The 20,567-nt window shown below is 45.2% G+C and overlaps 2 protein-coding genes and 1 long non-coding RNA gene across 7 annotated transcripts in view; 2 read left to right on the top strand and 1 right to left on the bottom strand.

Annotated features, from left to right (window-relative positions):
• Nucleotides 1-1,359: 1,359 nt before the first annotated feature.
• Nucleotides 1,360-15,273, top strand: HMGXB4 (HMG-box containing 4). Of its 2 annotated transcripts, XM_039725451.1 has the most exons (11): nt 1,360-1,378; nt 2,854-2,959; nt 3,522-3,637; nt 4,980-5,055; nt 5,979-7,162; nt 8,321-8,402; nt 8,917-8,981; nt 9,275-9,380; nt 9,905-10,074; nt 11,247-11,369; nt 12,969-15,273. In XM_039725451.1, the coding sequence occupies exons 2-11, from the start codon at nt 2,929-2,931 to the stop codon at nt 13,011-13,013; spliced, it is 1,998 nt and encodes a 665-aa protein (XP_039581385.1). In that variant the 5' UTR covers nt 1,360-1,378; nt 2,854-2,928; the 3' UTR covers nt 13,014-15,273. The 2 variants fall into 2 exon arrangements, with proteins under 2 accessions (XP_039581385.1, XP_039581384.1); XM_039725450.1 differs by lacking the exon at nt 1,360-1,378 and having other exon boundaries at nt 1,781-2,959.
• On the bottom strand, nt 6,514-16,232 carry LOC120510045. Of its 2 annotated transcripts, XR_005629404.1 has the most exons (4): nt 15,533-16,232; nt 10,533-10,633; nt 9,261-9,438; nt 6,514-6,651 (listed from the first exon to the last, which is right to left on the bottom strand). It is a non-coding gene; the product is annotated as an uncharacterized LOC120510045 (long non-coding RNA). The 2 variants fall into 2 exon arrangements; XR_005629403.1 differs by lacking the exon at nt 10,533-10,633.
• The window catches only part of TOM1 (target of myb1 membrane trafficking protein), a 23,851-nt gene continuing 19,516 nt past the window's right edge, over nt 16,233-20,567 (top strand). For 2 of the 3 annotated variants that reach the window (XM_039725453.1, XM_039725452.1), the window contains exon 1: nt 16,233-16,369. In XM_039725453.1, coding sequence (XP_039581387.1) covers nt 16,318-16,369 — 52 coding nt within the window. In that variant the 5' untranslated portion in view covers nt 16,233-16,317. Of the gene's footprint in view, nt 16,370-16,430; nt 16,637-20,567 lie in introns of those variants that run through there. The other variant, XM_039725454.1, reaches the window with a different exon arrangement.

Here is a 20,567-nt window from a genome sequence, read left to right as displayed (position 1 = left end):
GCGGACCTGGCGGCGGTGCCGGCCGCCCTCACGGCCCCGCCGGGAGCGCCGGGCCGAGGGAGCCGCGGGAGCCGCCTCCGCTGCCGGGCGGCAGCGGGACCGAGGAGCGGGGCCCGTGCGGGGCCCCGGGGCCGCAGAGAGGCAAGGCTGGGCCTTGAACCCGCAGGCATGTGCGCTAAGGAGCGGGAGGCGTGCGGGGACAGCTTCCCCACTGAGCCTGTGCCGTCGCTGCTGAACCCCGGGAATTTGAAGCAGGGGAGCCTGACTGAGGTTTACAAGATGAGAGTAGTGAAGGGTGTGTTTTGTGTTTGCCGGATTGGAGGTCTGGGCTGTGAGCACCTACCAGCCTTTGTCCTTGCCAGTCAGAAAAGATTTAAGAAGAGACTAAAAGGTATGCATGTAGGTACAAAGAAATCTTAGGCTCTCCAAGTCACCCATTCATGAATAACCGTCTTCAGCTTTGTTTTGCAGAGCAGTATCTGTATTAGGTCCATTCTGTCTTGAGCACAATACTCTGGTGTTGTGTGTGCTCTCACTGAAGTCTGTATGACAAACAAACAGCACAGAATGTTGACAACGTCTGGTTTAAGATCAGTAGCCCACAAGTGGCAAGATGCTCTTTTTTATTGCTGAATGCAGTTCTCTCTACACGTACATATGCAATGTTCTTGTGTATAGGTGGAATCCTGGTGTTTGCTGCCAGCAATACATGATGGTCAGAGCATTGTCTGGACATTCTGCACTGAGTGTTTTCCCAAAACCTGAAGAAATAGCATGTATTCCCATGAATTTAAACAGAAACATCTCCTGTGTACCCACAAGCCTGATTTAGTTGTGACTTTGTTGTATCACTTAAGTAACCACTGTAGGATGAATGAGTTGTACGTTGTCAGCCTCAGCCGGTTCGTAAAATCGAGTTCCATGGGGGATGTACAAGCATAGGTTCCCTGCTCCCAAATATTCCCATGTAGCTTCAGTGTGGTGGGATTACCCTGACAGCTGGGATGAGCCGCCCTCACGGCCCCGCCGGGAGCGCCGGGCCGAGGGAGCCGCGGGAGCCGCCTCCGCTGCCGGGCGGCAGCGGGACCGAGGAGCGGGGCCCGTGCGGGGCCCCGGGGCCGCAGAGAGGCAAGGCTGGGCCTTGAACCCGCAGGCATGTGCGCTAAGGAGCGGGAGGCGTGCGGGGACAGCTTCCCCACTGAGCCTGTGCCGTCGCTGCTGAACCCCGGGAATTTGAAGCAGGGGAGCCTGACTGAGGTTTACAAGATGAGAGTAGTGAAGGGTGTGTTTTGTGTTTGCCGGATTGGTGGTCTGGGCTGTGAGCACCTACCAACCTTTGTCCTTGCCAGTCAGAAAAGATTTAAGAAGAGACTAAAAGGTATGCATGTAGGTACAAAGAAATCTTAGGCTCTCCAAATCACCCATTCATGAATAACCGTCTTCAGCTTTGTTTTGCAGAACAGTATCTGAATTAGGTCCATTCTGTCTTGAGCACAATACTCTGGTGTTGTGTGTGCTCTCACTGAAGTCTGTATGACAAACAAACAGCACAGAATGTTGACAACGTCTGGTTTAAGATCAGTAGCCCACAAGTGGCAAGATGCTCTTTTTTATTGCTGAATGCAGTTCTCTCTACACGTACATATGCAATGTTCTTGTGTATAGGTGGAATCCTGGTGTTTGCTGCCAGCAATACATGATGGTCAGAGCATTGTCTGGACATTCCACACTGTTTTCCCAAAACCTGAAGAAATAGCATGTATTCCCATGAATTTAAACAGAAACATCTCCTGTGTACCCACAAGCCTGATTTAGTTGTGACTTTGTTGTATCACTTAAGTAACCACTGTAGGATGAATGAGTTGTACGTTGTCAGCCTCAGCCAGTTCGTAAAATCGAGTTCCATGGGGGATATACAAGCACAGGTTCCCTGCTCCCAAATATTCCCATGTAGCTTCAGTGTGGTGGGATTACCCTGACAGCTGGGATGAGGTGGCTGCACGGTCCCTGTGGCTGGGTGTTTACACTTGTGCACGTACACACAAACACACAAAGGCAGCTGGCAGCGATTGGATTCATCCCGTGGGAGCAGAAGCTTGATCTTGCTGAGCTGGTTGTGACTGAGGAACAAAAGCTGGTTGCTCTGAGAGAACCAGAGTGTGGCAGTTCCACGGCAGCACTGTCCTGCTGTGTGCCCCTGGCTGGCACAGTGGCTCACTGAGAGGAGGCCGGGGGGCAGAGGTTGGGTTGCTGCAGGCCTAGCTAAAAGGAATGCTCTCTTCCATCCCCTCTCCCAGGCTGGCATTCAGAATGGCTGCAGTGCTAACACTGGGAAACACATCAGAAGGATGCACACCTGTTATACAAAATGTGTGATCCTCTAGTAAAAAAAAAAAAACAAAAAAAACCCCAAAAAAACCCAAACTAATAATTCCTTTGTAATTTAATACCTTCTGCCTGGTCTCTTTCCCTTCACTTCATCTGAGACTCCAGGGTTTGAATTCTCTGTAAACATCCCACTCTTTGCCACGGTGGCTCCTGACAAAAAATGGCTTTGACACAGTTAGGGTGTAATGAAAATCAAACTCAGTTGTCTTCTCACCCTTTTTCTATTTTTGTAAATAAATTAGTTCAGTGATTCAGATATTTTATAAGAAGGGGTGGTATTTTCTATCTTTAAAATAATACAATATCAATTTTGATTTAAAAGCCCAAATCTGTCAAGCCTAAAGAGTGACCACTCATTTCCTTTTCCACTGTCTTCCAAAGAATCCTTATTTCGTTCAGAGAAAGTTTCCCCATTTACATAGTGATTCTTCTTTATGGAAGGGTTATTTTCATTCTCTTTCTCAGACCTTTTCCTATAGATGGGAACGGGGGAAGGAGCCCAGACGTGGCAGCTCATTCACAGGCTCCTGCAGGACCACCATGGCTTATGATGGCGCCAAGAAGAAAGAAGGTATGACTGCTTCGTAATCTCGGAGGGATTTGCAAAAAGAATAAACAAATAAATTTTTAAAGGGTGCCCTTTGCAGCCCTTGCCAGGCCATGCAGTGAGAGTGGGAAAGAAGTTAGGGTGCTGTGGAGCCCTTAAATTTAACCTGGCCAGGATACTGGAGCCCTTCACTTTCAGGTGTAAAGTACTGGGTTTAGAACTTGAGAGAAATGGGTGGTATTTCCTACTGCAGACACCCTGACTGGGAACTCTGCCACTGCAGCCTTTCTTCTCCCTGCCAAGTCAAAGGGACAGGGGATGAGGGATAATGATACATTTAGTCATGGTAACATTTCTGGGTCCACTTGTATTTAGGAAGGAGCATAGAGGCATTAGGGATTAGATCTGGGATGATTGTGTTAGAGCACCAAGCCCCATCCCTCTGGTCAGACAGTACAGACTGTATGTTACCTTTCAGGCCTCTGTGCCAGTATCCTCTGTTAGCTTATTTTATGAGTGGTCCACTTGTCTGTCACCCCTTAATGTGGTGTTTAATTTCTTTTTTCCCATTTCACATAAATCACAGAGTCCCTAGAGAGTCACCGAAGTGTTGATGACGGGCTGGCACCTGGCAGGATACAGCGAGAGAAAAAGCGCTCGTACAAGGATCTTCTGCAAGAGGAAGATGAGATAGCAACTCAGGTAGAGACCCTCAGAGAAAAGGTTCTAGATGTGAGGGGATATGCATAAAGGTAGTGATGAGTTGGGATGGGTTTCTTGTCCTTTTTTTGATTTGTTTTTTATTTAGAAATGCATGTAGAAGACAGCAAGAGCAGCTAATCATGTCCTGTATTGTTCAGTAACTTTCCTGAGGAAAAGGGGGGGGCGATCCCTGATTCCAATTTTTCTGGCCTCAGAAAATAAGGTACTAGGAGTGTTGTCCCTGAGTTGATGGGATATACCTTGCAACTAAGAAAATGCTATGAATAACTTCTTACACACATTTTTTAAAAAATAGCACTTACAGTTGTAGAAATAGGCAGCAAAGGATGGATAAAATATTAACTGATGCACTGTTGTCATCCTGATTCTGCAGACAGCCTGAAACTGTAGCTCTGCAGAAGAATGAACTTGCCCTGTTTACCTCTTTGGGGCCTTAACTCTTGAAATAAGAGTTGCACACATAGTGAGTGCCACATAGTGGCAACTTAAGTTTCTTCAACGCTTTTCTCCTTGAGCTACAATTTCTGCTGTTAGCTCAAAGGTGGCTATCTAGTGATTTGGTTTTTTTTTAATCTCAAAAGCAAGTTCTTGTTTAAAATTAAAATCTTCTACCATGTGGTTGGAATTCTTTAGAGGAACTTTAATTTCTGTTTCATAAATTGATCAAGCCACAGATAACAATTAGTTGACATGGCATATTAAGGACATATTTTTTGTCCCATCATTCTGGTTGTCATCTCTTTGTACATCCTGTTACTTCTTTTTCAGCATAGTAAGCATGAACTGTTCTCCTTTGTTTTCAAGACTTGACAGTCTATGTATCTGAAGTTATTTCTTAGCTTTATTAAAGGGTAGATATCTGTCTTTATCAACTTATCAGCTGATTTTCAAGTGATGGCTTGCATTGCCCATATCTCAACACTTTGCAAATGTGCTTTTTCTTTTCTGTCGCTCCTCTCACTTGGGGGTCTCCCTGCAGAGATCTCTCAGTTTCCTTGGAGCCCTGTTGTGCTGCTGTGCCTACAGAAAGCTCGATGTCAATTAGGTGACCTTTGTGCTGAAACCAGTCCTGACTAATGATATATTTTGTATTCTCCCACCTATCTGTAGCATGTGTTTTGTCTTACTTTAAACCTACACTGTGTGCTCTAGGGGACAGAGTAGGTTCTCTTTAGCACCTAGAAAGATTATCCTGTGTCATACCTACGGATCCTTGATGTTACAGCAGTTACCTCCTATAAATTTTTATCTGTTAATTGTCCATGTGACTCTCATATTATTTTCCTCCTTTTTGACAGCAACTGTTGTCTTCTTATTCCAGGACAGTGAGTTTTTTCCAGGGACAGAAGCTCACAAAAAGAAGAGAAAGCATTCCTCCGATGAGTTCTGCTACAGAGGTAAGGTAGTAATGGAGCAGGAGAAGGGGCTAACAGATCATGACTTAAGGAAAGGATGCTCTTAAACCAGTGTCATCAAGCTTTGTGGTTAGCATTTTACAGGACAGTACATCAACCTGCCTTAGAACAGCTAATCAGAAACCTGACACTGATCAGCACCGGACAGCAGAAGATTAGGGAATTATATTTTCAGTCTGTCTTAACAAATTGCCATTGTAAGGGGTAGAGATCTTCCATCCCCTTTTCATTGACAAGTTGTAGTTTTATAACTCATGCCTTCACATTTGACGTTTTTCTTGTTTATCAATTGCATTGAAAACAAATTATACTTACAGGTGGTATAACTTGCTCTGAATTTATAAAAATAGAATGTCTGAGGTTGAAAAATAAATGCTTTTCTGTTCAGTTAGTCTCACAATTAATAAGTTGGCCGGAAAATAACAATTTGGGTCATAGAAGCTTAACACATTTAGGATTTATTATTGGCTCAATAGAAGTAGAAGGCCAAGCTGAAATTTAATCTTTCATCAAAATCTGTCTACAGAACGAAAAAGCTCATATTTTCAATTCATTGGTTTCACCTTGACTAAAAATGTCACAAAAACCTTGCACTTGAGGTGTAATTTCAGTTAGATGTATTTTCATCAAAACATTTTATTTCACAGCTCACAAATGGAGTTTCACAAAACTTCAAGAACTTTCCTACTGTCTCTCCCTTCCTTAAATTGTCTGACCAGCTCTCAGGTGTCACAGCCTCTGAATTGTATCAGTAAGGTTGTGCTGAACTGGCTGTGGTTCTTTTTAAGCCAGAATGTAAGTCTGTCACCTGTAATCAGGAGGCTCACAGGATTCTCACGTCTCTTCTTTGCTGTCTTTGAGGGAATCATCTCAATGTATGTATCATTTCTTTTGATCTTTTTCAGGTGTCTCGCCTTTGGATCTACCATCAAAGAAGAAGAAAAAAGCATCTTCTAGCCCATCCTCAGCTGATACAACCATGGATTTACTTAAGGCTGTCAATTCACCTTTGGCCACAAGCTCAAAGTCTTCAAAGAGGACCTCTGAAAAATCATCTCATTCTTCCTCTGGCCATTCTGAAAGCAGAAGGGAACATCCCAAGAAGAAGCTGAGTGGGAGTAGCGGGGAGCACTCAGTGGATGACAGCAGCTCCCACAAATCTAAAAAAATGAAGCCTCTCTACGTGAACACGGAGACTCTTACTCTCCGTGAGCCTGATGGCTTGAAGATGAAGCTCATCCTTTCACCAAAAGAGAAAAGTAGTGCAGCAGATGATGATTCTTTATCCTACTCTTCAGCACCAGCAGCTGCAAAGAAATCTTCAAAGAAATCAACTCGAGATGAGCAAGGCTCATTCCTGCTGGGGCATGATCTGCAGAACTTCCTGAAGTCATCCCGGAAAAAGCACAAACCACCTCCGGACTCACATCCACCTTCTGAGAGTTTTGGTGCTGACACCTCCCTTCATTCAGAGGGCCATGGAAGCGAGTACGAGGTTTCAGGTGTGGAGGCACCGCCAGAATCTGGTTCTTCTTCTGGTGGAGAGTTGGAGGCTGGAGAGCTGGTGATAGATGACTCCTACCGGGAAATCAAGAAGAAGAAGAAGTCCAAAAAAAGTAAGAAAAAAAAGGACAAGGAGAAACACAGAGAAAAGAAGCACTCCAAGTCTAAAAAGAGTTCTGGGCACTCTCCTGTGGCAGTAGCAGAAGTAAGAGTGTCGCCACCACCTGCCAGTACCCCCTATGTTGTCCCTCCACCTCCTCCTGCTGTTTTTCACTCAGATGGTCAAGGTGAGAAGAGGAGGAAAAAGGAAGACAAGGAGAAGGACAAGGCTGAGAAATGGGAAAAGGAAAAGGAAAGAGAAAAGGAAAGAGAGAAGGAGAAGGAAAGAGAAAAAGAAAGGGAACGAGAAAGAGAAAAAGAAAAGGAAAGAGAAAAGGAGAAGGAAAGAGAAAAAGAAAAGGAAAGAGAGAAGGAGAAGGAAAGAGAAAAAGAAAGGGAACGAGAAAGAGAAAAAGAAAAGGAAAGAGAAAAGGAAAAAGAAAGAGAAAAAGAAAAGGAGAGAGAAAAGGAAAGAGAAAGAGACAAAGTAAGGAAAATTTGAAGGGAAAATAGAAACTGGGTGGTGGGTAAGGGTGAATTAGGCACTCCATTACAAAGGCGTGTTAAATTGAAACAAAGGATAACTGATACCAATTATCAATGGTTTAACTGAAGCATGTTTGGAAAAATGTGTCAGCCACTGTGATTTCTGTTTGTAGCAGAAGGAATATATGTTCCTCTGGCATTGTGGCACAGACTAGAGGTTCTCTGGGAAAATTATACTTAATTTTGCTTGGTGTGGGTCATGTACCAAGCACATCTGCATCTTTTTGTAATGTGACTGGCTCTATCCAAAAGGCAGACGACTTTTGGACTAGTGATCAAAGTTCCTGTAAAAAGGAATCAAGTCATTACTTGAAAATTGAAAATATTTACCCATTTACTTCTGTATTCAAATGAAATTCTAATACTAACAGACTTCCATGTTCCCATTTTTGTCCTGTACTTATATATTCAGTTTTCCATGATTACTGCATAAAGATAAGAGTAGCAGTAGTGGTAGCTATCATGTGAGCGAGTTTACAAATGAGATAACTGTAGCTGTGTAAGTAAATAGGGAAAAGCAGCTTGTGCATGTTCAGATAGAGAAATAATGCTTTGTGTGAGGAAATGGACAGACAGAGCCCAGATCTCTTCAGCCATTATCCTATTCTGTTTGGGGATTTTTCCCTGATCATAGCTCAGCAATTGCAATACCTTTGCTGTCAATGTACTGCACGGTCTCTTTTCCTGCCAAGTGGAAGTACTTTGTAACAATGCAAGGAATGGAACAAAACATTATCACAAGGACTTAATTGATTTGACAGATCTATAATAGGTACTGTGAATTGTATAACAGATACTGGATTTTATTATAGGTTTTAAAACTGAAATACATTAACAAAGTTGTATGTTGATCCTGAATTTAGACTAGCAGCTTCTTGAGTTGTACAACATAAGCCTTGTACTAAGACTGTTTCTGGCTGATTCCTGTGCTTTCATAAAGACTAAATTCAGCCAGGAGACGTAAAGGACTGCTTTTTAAGTTTTCCTGACCTAAGTACCATATCTTTCTTTAAGTCTTTAATAAATGCCAAGTTCTTATTAAATTTAAGAAGGTCTCATCATAATTTAAAATCTTTGTTTTCTTTCTTCTTCTGACTAGCCAAAGAAGAAAAACATGTCTGCTTATCAAGTGTTCTGTAAGGAATACCGTACAACTATTGTGTCTGAGCACCCTGGAATAGGTAAGGGAATAATCCAGCCTTCTCTTCTCTTGATTTTACACCAGTCAGGTTAATTAGCAGAACATATTGTCTCTTCTTCATTTTGGCATAATGCAAAGAATCTGCCGATGTTTTTTAGACTAAGAGATGGCAAAGGGGCTAGGAGTGGTCGTATTATAATTTTATTTTAACTAAGTTGTGAATGTAGGTAAAGAACTTGCTAGCTTTTTCTTAATGTAGAGTTACCTTCTTTGTTGTCAATTTCCTGTAAATACACTCTGACTTCACCTTCCTGCTATCAGCTTTTTCTTTTTTTTTTTTTTTTTTAATTAATTTTAAAGAGTAACAGGAATGCACATTTTCAGGACAGTGTGGAGAGTTCCAGTTATAAAATGGCTTGCTTCCTAAATGTGTATGGAGGGGCCAGTAAATTTCCTATGTTCTCTACAGGATTTTATGATCAAATTTGTTTTAAAACTTTCCCTTTCCCTTTCCTTTTCCATCTTTCTTTTCTTTCTTTTTTTTTTTTTGCCAGATTTTGGAGAACTAAGTAAAAAACTGGCAGAAGTGTGGAAGCAGCTACCTGAGAAGGATAAACTGGTGAGTGTTTGTGTGAGATGTTTTTGTAAAATTATTTCTGTGAATTAGGTGCTTAGATCAGAATGTGGTGGCAGCATTGCCACAATGCCTTGAAATATGTTACCTACATCCTTAAAGCATGTAATGGTGGAAAGTATGGAAATCTTGCCCTTGCAAACAGAGCGTTCATTTTGTTCTCATGGGATTGCTTCACCTCCTAGCTATGTAATATCATTCTGCCTTCAGGTGTTGGCATCAGGTAACAGAATTACCTAATGTTATGAATCTTTCTTTTCTTACCATGGTAACTACAGATCTGGAAACAGAAAGCTCAGTATCTCCAACACAAGCAGAATAAAGCAGAGGCCACCACTGTGAAGAGAAAGGCATCATCTTCAGATGGTGCACCAAAAATGAAGGGTAATTGTTGCACTTTATTTGTCTCATCTCTTTTCTTGGACAGAGAAGGTAGTTTTGCCTGTGGAATAAAAAACAGAGGTCCTTACCTGCTTTCTCGCAAAGCATGACATTTAAATCACTATAGTCAAATTAACTTTTCTGTGAGAGTGAGAATGATGTCAGCATTTTTCATAAATATTTCCTTATCTGATTCATAGAATGGTATTGGTTTTGGCAGTTTAAGGATTGAAATGTAAAAGAAGAAGAGGCAGAAAGGAGGTTCTAGTGGGACTAGTTTGCTGCTAGAAAGAAGATGGTTGTTCTTGGTTTAGCATCTCTGATACCAAACCTTCCCAATTGCATTCAGCTGAGGTAGACATTCTGTACATGTAAGAAAACAGTTTCAACTCCAAAGAATATGGGACTGGGGCAACAGAAATACTAAAGCATCATGCCTATGAGATTTGAACTTTAGTAACTAAATAGGCTTGTGAGTAAAAGAGTGAAAGCAAGGAACATAAAATTTTAATTAGTGTGTTTTCCAGCTTCTCCAACAGGAGTGGTTTCTCCTCACAAAAAGTCCCCCACCAGCACCGTGGTGGTGCCTTCTTCACCAGCCAAAGCCCCTGAGACAGATCCCATTGATGTGGCTGCACATTTGCAGTTACTGGGTGAATCCCTGAGCCTCATTGGACACAGACTGCAGGAAACAGAGGTGAGCTTGTAACAGTAATGTCACAGTGATGTCCTGTAATCTACACAATGCATTCAAGGAGATGATTATTTTATTTTCTTAAAAGTTTAACCAGTGGTTTTCTGTTAGGAAGACAAGCTAGAGGTGGCATGCCCTGTTTCTTTGATGCATTGTTTATCTTCAGTGAAATAAAAGGCTTCAGTAAACAGTAGGCATCAAAGAAAGTCAGGTGCTTTGCAGTTCTAGGTCCTTGAAACCAATTTGTAGTCCAGCAAACTCTTCAGTCTTTTCTTGCTGTATGCTCACCTTGAATTTAGTAGTTCCTTGCTATTTTGTCAGTCTCTGGTCAGTTTCTGTTACTGTTCTACTTTTTAGAAAACTCTCAACCTTTTCCAGGAAGTTTTTTGCGTGTCCTCTAGTTTTCTGGCGGTATCATATTGCCAGTGCTTTGGATAGGGGCTACAGTTGTTTCAACTTACGTGGTAACATAATGTCACATTTTAATGGTTTCCTGCTCTTAAATGACAGTGACTCTGAATGCACATTCACACGTCTATGCTCTGAGAACTCAGCCCAGCTTCTAAGGAGAAAACATATTTGTCTCAAATAATATCACTGAGTTTTATCAGTAGCATGATAATCTCATCCCACTGTGCTTGCTTATTTTATCAACAGTGAAATAAATGTACTTGTGTTTTGGTTTTGGTATGACTGATTTGAGATCATGAGAGGAACAGCCAGAGCCCAGAAAAGCACAGAGACAAATTCCCTTTCCTGAAGGTATATCAATGACTAAAGCATTTGTTACGGGCTTAGCATTTCTTTAACTTCAAAAATAAAACAACTATTGTGATTAGGACTCATGTAGTTACAAAATAGATGGTACAAAATGGCACAGAAAATATATTGAAAAAATTTGTGGAATCAGTATTTTATGCAGCTAACAATTTTCTGGCATTCTCTGTTGATTCCTGCCTTTATCTTGCACCTGTTTTTTGCCTACTGAAACGTAAATTTTTTGAGCCAGCAGTTTCTCTGTGAAGGACAAGGCACAGTTTTGTTACTGTGTAAATAGTGAAAGTGGACTGGAGGAGCTGAAGATACAGTATCTGCATGAGAGTGGATACAGTTGAGAAAGAAGCGCAATTTCCACTCCCCATCCCTATCCAATTTTTTTCTTCCCTCCCTACCAGGGAATGGTGGCTGTTTCAGGAAGTTTGTCAGTACTCCTAGATTCAATCATCTGTGCTTTGGGCCCGTTGGCATGTCTGACCACACAACTGCCTGAGTTGAATGGCTGCCCAAAGCATGTTTTGGTGAGTTCTTTGTGGTTATTTTCCTTCTAGCACTGTTAATTTTAGTTGAGTACAAATAGAGCTTTTTTTGATTAATCAGTGTAATATAATTATAATTCCAATGCAATAAGAAAATTTGTCTTGGTCATGGGCTTTTATAGAGGAATATTTATTGAAATCCTTGCAGATATTACCATTGTACAATATTGTGCAACCTTTTTTTCTCCCAGTGGCAACTGGCCTAATATTTGTAGCATTGACTGCAGTGTGGGTAGGTCCTGTTTTAGTCATGATGGAGTCAATCAATCTAAATCAAATAAAAGTGAACCAGGATTTTCAAAAGTTCTAATTTTCCATAAAAATAAAACCCACCTTCTAGCTGCTCTTTATCCCACAACCTGGTTTTCCTTCAGTAGCATAAAAAAAACAATTTGTAGTCTCAGGATTCCTAATGTGATAGTGTAGGATCTTTTACAAGTGGCTGAAATCTTCTCTGAGGAAAGAAAAATAGTCTCTCTCTTCAGGAGCTGCATAACTACAGTTGCTTTTCTGCTTTAAACTACTCTTAATATTGAGCCCTGATTTAGCAACAGCTCATGGCATCTGTGTAGCCTCATGTGGACATAGATTAAGATGGCAGCAGCCATCAGGAATCATACTGTCATACTTCCTACAAGAGACATGAATAAAGCAGCAAAGGAGAGGAGCAAAAATAAAAAAAAATACAGTCTGCAAAAGTTAAGAGACTAAAAAATCTGGAAGAGGGGGCAATGAAAATGGGTTATGAATTGACATGTCATAATTGTGCAGCCCAAGCGTTTATTCGTTACAAGAATGGACTGTCAACAACAGGAACAAAGTTGACAATTTAGTCTGTGAACACCCACAAACTGGCTCTATGCACAAAAGCTGAGTCAGTGGGGTGTTCCCATCTTAACCATGGAAAAACTGATGCTTTTTTTCCTTCCTGCTTGCCAAGTTTATTCAGAGCAGTAACGCCACATGACCAGTGGCGCGTTTATTAGAAACTCGATCAACTTATTGTTACAAGGAGCAATGGAGCTTTAAGTGAATTATGGCTGCTGTGCTTCACTTCTGGAAACCCGTGTTCAGGAGTTGATAATTAATCTGATTTTCACAGTCAGGTACATAACAACAGTGCTGTTCTGAGACAGGGATAAACCCCAGCGGTTGTGTTGCAATCTATATTTGAGACAGTAGGTGGCATTGCTAAATTCTAGAATCGCAACTGGTGCAGCTCCAGCTCCTCCGTCTCTCAGTAAAAGGTGCTGCTGCAAAGGTCTCCTTCAGCTATCCAGCCACAGGCTTGAGCCTACTGAAACACTGCTTCTGAAAAACATACAGCTAGGTCTTTTTTTTCTGATGGGCATGAGAAGGACTCCTACTCTCATAATTCTGTTACATTTTCCAAGAAAAATTGACAGGCACTTCTTTTTGCCATCTGACACGCTGTTAGAGGTGATCAATAGACAGCTTTGTTTGTCTCATCCTATGATAACTTGTAACCTAAGTAACTGTATTAGTACCCTCACCTGTGCCAGTTTTTAAGGATTTCAGGTTATAACCTGACACTAAAAACCACTGAATTTCTTTTTCCAGTCAAACACACTAGACAACATTGCCTACATCATGCCTGGACTTTGATGGGAAAGGATCCTGGGATGTACTCAACCTCTGTGTAACTGACTTGTGTACGTGCACTACACCAGCGCTCCCGAGGGGCTCCATGTGGAGGCTTTTAAAGTTTTATATGTGTATAGTATATACATAGGATTGTAACTATTTGACTTGTATTTTATGAAAAGTTGTGAAGGTAAGCTGAGAAAACCCTTTTGTGTTGGTGGGTGAAATGTCCTCCAATCTGAAAGTATTTTGTATGAAGAATTCAGAAAGCTTTTGAAATATTTGCCTTAAATTCAGATTTTTTGGGGGAAGCAAACAGAGAATGGACTTCTCAATATAAACAAGAAAGCTGTCACCATGAGAGGAGTCATTGAAACAGGTGGCCCAGCGAGGTTCTTGACTCTCCTTCCTTGATGATATTCAAAACTGAACGAGCACCCTGCTCTAGTTGGACTTGCTTTAAGCAGGGAGATAGACCAGATGGTCTCCTGATATCCCTGTCCAAACTAAAGTATTCTGATATTCTGTGGGCAGGTAGAGATGATACATTTTGGACCAGGGAATAGAACTGAATTCTTCACCAGCCCTATTTGTAACTCTTTCTGTTTAAAACACGCTTCTTGAGGGGAAAGCTGGATAGCTTTTTGCCTCTTGGTCACTTTCTCCAACCCCCACACCTCAGTCAGTAATAAGTGAAAGTTGTCAGTGTCAGCTTGCTGGTCTGGTAGCTGGCATTTGAAGTAAAGCAGATGACAAGAAGTTTAATTTTTCCTTGTGGACTCAAATCATCATTAGCACAATGTATCAACCCATGGATTGGCTTGAGAGAATGAACCTCCTGCTGATTTTTCCACGGCATGGTCAGGCTGCTTCGACGGAAAAGAGTAGAGAAGCAGAAGGGAAAAACTTGGATTGCTTCTGCCCGTCTTGCCCCTGGTTTGTGAAATGGCTCATCCCCCATCTCTCTCACCAGCACTATTGCAGGAGTGCTGTGGTGCTGCTGCAAGGCAGCCACCAGTGGCCAGTTGGAAGCAGTTACGGCCAAGTAAGGCACATGTGGGTTGATTTGACCGGTTTCCCTTCCTTCCAGCCACATACTTGGAGTTTGGTTTTCTGCTCCTCTGGAAGAGGAGCGGCAGGAGAACACTTGATTCCTTTTTAGGCTTTTGTCTGTGTGTATGTATGTGTATGTGGTGTTCATATCACATGTATTTAACTTTTACCAGTATCTGTAACAGATTTTAATTTATCCTGTATATTTCTCTGTGTGTGTATATATTTATATATATATATACATAATTTAAAAGCAAAAATTCCTCCCTCAGCCAACAGTGTGTGTAAAATGTGAATCAAGTTTGTCTCAGTTCACTTCCTGCAGGAATCAACTCTATGTGTAGTAGTAAACATGGGCATTGTGTAAAGAAACACCAGGAAGATTCTAAGAGTTTGTAGAAACAGGCTATCTTGTGAAGGTGGGTAGAGCAACTGAAATATCATTTGACTCAGGCCTTATCAGCTCTGTAACAGGAAAGTTTTTTAATTAGAGAAGGGGCATTTTTTACTTCCAAGTAAGTCTAGCTTCTGTTTTTTAGGACAGTTGAAAGTGACCTGTCCCTCATTGCAGCTGAGCCCCAAATCAGAAGTAAATTAAATCCTGGGGTGTGGAGGGTTTTTCTCCCCATGCTTCTTTGCCACGTATTCCCCAGATGTGCCTGTAGAAGGTAGTCTGTCTCTTACAGATCTTTTCTCAGTGCAGTGAGGGGTTTTCTCAGCAGAGGAGGCACAGAAGGCTCTCAGACCACCAGGCCAGAACACATGTTTTAACAGCTTAGGACAAATCCCAATGGGCCTGGAAATAGGAAGGGCCCAGGAGGGAGGCAGTCCAATCCTGCTTCAGATCCTGGCCCATACTAAAGCGTCTGCTGTTGTGAGCAGCACAAAGTACCCGGCTCTTTCCAGCCCTTCAGAGCTGAGAGCATTGTGGTGAAGGGGTAGATCTGCTTTTGAAGAAACAGAAGGGGATCAGCTTTAGCTTTGTCCTCTGTTAACAACTGAAAACTCTTGAAGAGTGAAAAACACACACAACCCTGGTGTATTGTATTTTTTATTAAAATTTGTACACTTTGTATAATCTGTATCTTGTGGTATTTGGTACTATAGGGAAACTTTGTCAAGACTTAGCAGTTTTTATATTTTTGTTATTTCTTTGCTGTTTGGTCCAGATTACATTACAATTATACACAAACTTTTTTGTACTGTACTTACAATATAATTTTTTTTTAACTTCTGGAGTATTGTCATTCATTTCTGGCATGTTCTGTTTTCTGCAGCTGTTGTTACTACTTGTATGTAGTGTTCTCAACAAAACACATCCAATCCTTACTCTCCTAAACTCACTCACTTGGCAGGCAAGCTGTACTGTTTCCAGCAGTACCCAGATTATTGCTCAGGTTCCTGCCTGCTTGGGAGCCCCCAGAAGGGAGATGTGGCATGGAGCACTGCAGGTAACATCAGGGCATTTGTGTTCCCTGCTGCCTCACCTGCGTTCAGCTCCATGGCGTTCAGGTGACACCAGTACACGGGACTCAGGTGTGTGGTGCAGGAAGTCAGGCGTGGCAGCGTCACAGCGGGATTTGTGCTGGTTATTAACACGTCCCCATTCTGCAGGTATGGGTGTTGGTTGATTGCAGCCTCAGCTTGGGCAGGGCAGTTGCTTGGGCCAGGAGCACATCCCAGAACGTGCCAACCACCCGTGTAGAGTCACAGGATGCTTTGGGTTGGAAGGGACCTTAAATCATTTCCAACACCCCGGCCACAGAGACACCTTCCACAAAAAATTTGCTCAAAGCCCCATCCAACCTGACCTGGAAGACTTCCAAGGCTGGACACCCACAACTGGCAACCTGTCCCAGCGCCTCACCACCCTTACAGGAAAGAATGTCTTCCTAACTCCTACCGGGAGTATCGGGAGTCCTCCCTACTCACACCGGGCTATGGAAAACTAAAGCCACGGCCACAGGCTTTCCGGGCTTTGGGCATGGCTCAGGCTCGGGGGTGTTTGCACGGGCTCGCCGTGGCAGAAAGCGGCGGAGGCTCCCGGCGGCGGGGGCCCCTCGGTTCCCGCGGCCGGGGGCTAAGGGCCGGCAGGACCGGGGGCCCCTCGGTTCGCACACCGCCCTACCCGGCAGCCGCGGCCGCTCTGCGCCTCCCTCAGCCCGTGCACGGCGGGGCCGGGAGGCCCGGCGGGCCCGCCCCGGCCGGCGCGCGGGTCACGTGAACGGCGGCGGCGGCAGCGTCAGCTGATCGCGGCGCGGCGGCGGCGGCGATGGACTTTCTGCTGGGGAACCCCTTCAGCTCGCCCGTGGGGCAGCGCATCGGTGAGAGCCGCACCCGCGCCCCCCGACCCTCCCCGCGGCCCCGCTCGCCCGTCCGGGCCCGCGCCCCCGGGGGCGTCCGCCGGACCCTTCCTCGGGGAAACGCCGGGCCCGCCTCCGCGGCGGGACCAGCAGCGCGCTGGCCAATCAGGAGAGAGTTCTGCTCTGACTGACGGGTGCTGCGGACCAATAGCGGACGCGCAGCCCGAGGCGGCTCCGTCGGGGACCCCGCCAGCCAATCCGGGCGCGAGGGGGTCTCGGGGTGGCGAGGTGAAGTTTGCTCCCTTAAAGGGGCCGCAGGCCGGTGGTCCGCGCCACGCCCCCCGGCACCGCCGAGCCCCGTGATTGGCCTGGGGCCATTCCCGCCCGCGCCTCTTCGGGGGCTTCGGGGCGCTGCTGATTGGCTGGGCTCCAGCCAGGGCAGCCTATCGCGGCCGGGCGGGAACGGGGCGCGTGACCCGCGGCGGCACGAGGGGCGCGCGCGAGACCCCGGAGGCTGTGGGGACAGCGGGACTGAGGGGACAGCGGGGCTGTGGGACAGCGGGGACAGCCGGGGCTGAGGGGACAGCGGGGCTGAGGGGACAGCGGGGCTGTGGGACAGCGGGGACAGCCGGGGCTGTGGGGACAGCCGGAGCTGAGGGGACAGCGGGACTGAGGGGACAGTGGGGCTGTGGGGACAGCGGGGCTGTGGGACAGCGGGACTGAGCGGGGCTGAGGGGACAGCGGGACTGTGGGACAGGGACAGCCGGGGCTGTGGGGACAGCCAGGGCCGCAGGGCTGCGGGAGCAGCAGCCTCAGGCTGGGCTGGCCCTGGGGCACACGGCTCGCCCAGTGGCACCAGTGTCCCGTACCCAAAGGACTGAGGCGCTGGGCAGCTGGGGGTGTTTGCCCGCCCGAGCCTCCCCGCTCTGAGCTGTGGGACAGCGGTGCCTGGCAGGGCCATGCCCTGGCTCCTGCTGCACGAGCTCTTCCATCTGGCTGCAGCTCACAGCATAGAGCACCGGCTCCAGCAGTGAACACAGCACCCACCCTGTGCCCTGCAGGCCCACGGGCACATGGTGTCCTGCAGTCCCTGTGCTCAGGGCAGCTTGGGGAACATGGGAGAAGGATGAGGCCTGAGAAAGTGAGCAGACATGCCGCAGTTAGAAGAAGTCTGTCAGACCCGCACTGGTGTCAGAACAGGGATGCTGTTCTTAAAATGCTTAGAATGAAGACTCTGTTCCCATGTTGTATTGCCTAAGGGCCTTGAAGTTGTGCTTGAAGGCTGATGCCTATTTAAACTCTCCAATTGTAAGTTTATGCACTTGCTCATTCTTGCTGTTCACTGCTTGTCAGACCTTTGCTGTTTGCTGTGACCATCCGGTCCCACATTTGGTGTCCTTGCATGGGTGAATAGGAGGCTGTGCCTGGACAGGGAACAGAGCAAGCAGCTGCTTTAAGTAATGCTTTTATTATAATGATTTTAGAGTCTATCCTAACACCGTCACAAAGTGTGTCGGGGCATTGTGATGTGCCACTCTGGTGTTGGGACAGATAGGTGAGATCCATTACAGCCAGGTGGTGGAAGAATCATGAGGGAAGACTTTGTGTTACCAAAATCCACCAGATTATCTTCAACACAGCCCCAGAAGGACATCACATGTTTCATCACATGTTCCAGGAGAAGCCATCTCCTGCCCTTTCCTGAATGAATGCTCTTTGTTCCCTCAGTGAGTGCATCAGATATGTCCTTGTGTTTGGGTAGAGGCAATCTGAAGGTTGCCTCACAGATCTGGTCAGTTTAGTAACTAGATTGTAAGTGGGTTATACCTCTAGGCTTTGTTTCAATTAAATAAGGGATTCCCAAGCAACAAACCAATAGCAAAGAAGAGGAAAAAAGAAAAGGTATTTCAAAAGTGTTCTCCGAGAGGAGCTGAGAAGCAGAGGTGTGACACTAGGGAGATCTTACCGACAATCTTACTTGGGGTTATGGGAGTCCAAAGAGGTGGAGGAATTAGAGTGTGTGAGAAAGGAACTTTCTGGAGGATTTGAAAGGGGTGGTGATTGAAAATATGAATATTTTCTCCTTTTGAACATTGCCTATCAGCATCCTGGGGACGTGGATAAATGCTATCTTCCCTGCTTAATTTGGGATGCAGACATGACTTCCCCAAACTCGTTTGGTAGGTCTGTGGCAGCTGCGTGTCCGGCCCGTGAGCCTGATCACCAAACCTGCACAGTGCTGCTGCCCTGGGCTGTCTGCAGAAAGATAATGCTGCGTCCTTGTCAATTATTTGGGCAAAGTCATGTATGCTTGATATAGCTTATGAAGTCTAAAATAGCTTTAGATGAAGGCTAAGGAAAAAAAAAAGTCCTCTGTGGCCGCTGCATCAACGTTCTCAAATTCCTTCATTAATGTTAATCTAGTAAAACCCATTTATTTTGCTGACTAGGAAAGCAATGCTCAGATAATCTCAGTGATCTGTCACAGCATGAGTCAGTTGCAGAGGAGTAGGTTTTCTAGTTTCTTACTCACAGTTCTGAGATTCAGTCACAAAAGTTGCCTCTCCTGTTTTTGCACTGTGATGTCTCTAACAAAGTGAGAGGAATACAGACTTGCTTGTTTGGGATTTTTTGCATTTGTTTCTGTTTTGTGGTGGGTTTTTTTAAACACCAGTGGTGAGTGATAAAGCATCACTCAAAGACTGGTAAAGCATCATAGTTCAGACTCCCACCTGGAAAGGGAAATCCACTATGCCTCCATCTAGGAGCTAAGAGAAGCTTTTTCCCCATTTTCAAAATAGAAAATCCAATTTCAAGAAGGTGAATTGTCTCTGAGGGAGAGAATGGAGAAGAAACCACCAATGGTCTCTCCTCACCCTGGAAGTCTAAAATAGCTAGTAATTATAGCAATACCAAAAGGAACAGAGGCAGGTTATTTCAGTGAGTGAGGGCAGGCAAGGGATAGAAGTAACAGTGTAGCACAGAGGTGACACAGATGTTTTTTATGGATGGGGGTTATTTTAAGCATGAGGACCAGGAAAAGTTGAGACTGTAAAGAGGGAGCAAGTAAGTAAGGCTCCTGGGTGAGGAAAAGAGGCAGATGCAAGACAATATACCAGAAAAATCCCCACAACCTTTTGGATCCCACCTTGCAGCTGTTCCTGCACCCCTCTGTGGGCTCTGTGGGTCCCTGCAAGGTTGTACTTCTCAAAAAGGTATTGCCTTGTCTTCTGTGCCTGCTCTGTCTGGAGGAAAAGGGGCAAAGGCATCAGTTGAAGAGTCACTTGATCCCTGAGAATTTGAGCTGATTCACAGGAAAGGAGCAGGAGTTCAGAGACACCCATACCCACACCACTGTGTCAACACAGTCTGTCCATCCCCATGCTTGAGTTAGGTTTGGAGCTGTATCTCTGGTCTCTCTAGAATGCACACTGTCCTCTCAGGCTTTGGGGGAAGGATACAGCTAAATGGTGAAGTCCTGACAGAGCTGGTGCTGAAGTTCCCTCAAGGGAAGTCAAAGCATGAGGCTGGTACAGGGTGCTGATTTGGGCCTGTGAGTTTGTGAACTTGAAGGGAAGTTGGAAGAAGAGACATCTTGCATTGCTTTCTGCTGAACCTGAGCTGTGATGAACGGCTGGTGTCCTCAAACACCTGTTGAAAGGGGTGAGAAGGTGCTTGATGCTTTGCTGAGGAACTTAGAGCCAGCAGGGAGCTGGCTGCACTGTTTGAAGGCTTCACTTGGAGGAGGAGCAGGGCATGTCACAGGCAAAGGATTTCTGAGCAGCATCTGGCTGGTTATGGGTGCTTAAGGCCTGGGGTGGGGAGCAAAGGGGACAGGAGCCCGCAGAGTACCTTCTGTCCCTGGCTCCTGTACCTCCCCACACTTCTGACTGCAGTGCTGGTGTGCTGCTGCAGGGACAGCTGAGTGGGATCCCCAGCCCCAGAGTGTGCTCTCCCCTGCCACCAGGGCAGACACAATAACCTTGAAAAGAAGCAAACTTGTGGAATGTTTGTAGCACAAAGCAGAGTACAGCTCCTTTGTGCCAGTTATGCCAAGTGTTTGGAGTTCTTTGTTATCTGCTGGTTCCAAATAACTTTTATCACCTAGCTGCAGTCAGCAGGAGCACATCCAGTGCCACGCAGGAAAAGAGCCGATGCTCTGCTTCAACCCATACCACAGTCCTGCGTGGTTTGGGTCGATCTGAGCAATTTGTGAGGC

This window comes from Passer montanus, unplaced genomic scaffold (genome assembly GCF_014805655.1).
Source record: "Passer montanus isolate IOZ18808 unplaced genomic scaffold, ASM1480565v1 scaffold55, whole genome shotgun sequence".
Classification (NCBI taxonomy): domain Eukaryota; kingdom Metazoa; phylum Chordata; class Aves; order Passeriformes; family Passeridae; genus Passer; species Passer montanus.
This window is presented reverse-complemented; position numbering and strand designations above follow the sequence as displayed.

Excerpts from the sequence above, each read along its gene's own strand:
- HMGXB4 (XM_039725451.1), top strand. The coding sequence starts at position 2,929 with ATGGCTTATGATGGCGCCAAGAAGAAAGAAG. Across the intron at positions 8,403-8,916 it reads GTCTGAGCACCCTGGAATAG|ATTTTGGAGAACTAAGTAAA; the intron begins GTAAGGGAATAA and ends TTTTTTTGCCAG. Across the intron at positions 8,982-9,274 it reads TACCTGAGAAGGATAAACTG|ATCTGGAAACAGAAAGCTCA; the intron begins GTGAGTGTTTGT and ends TGGTAACTACAG.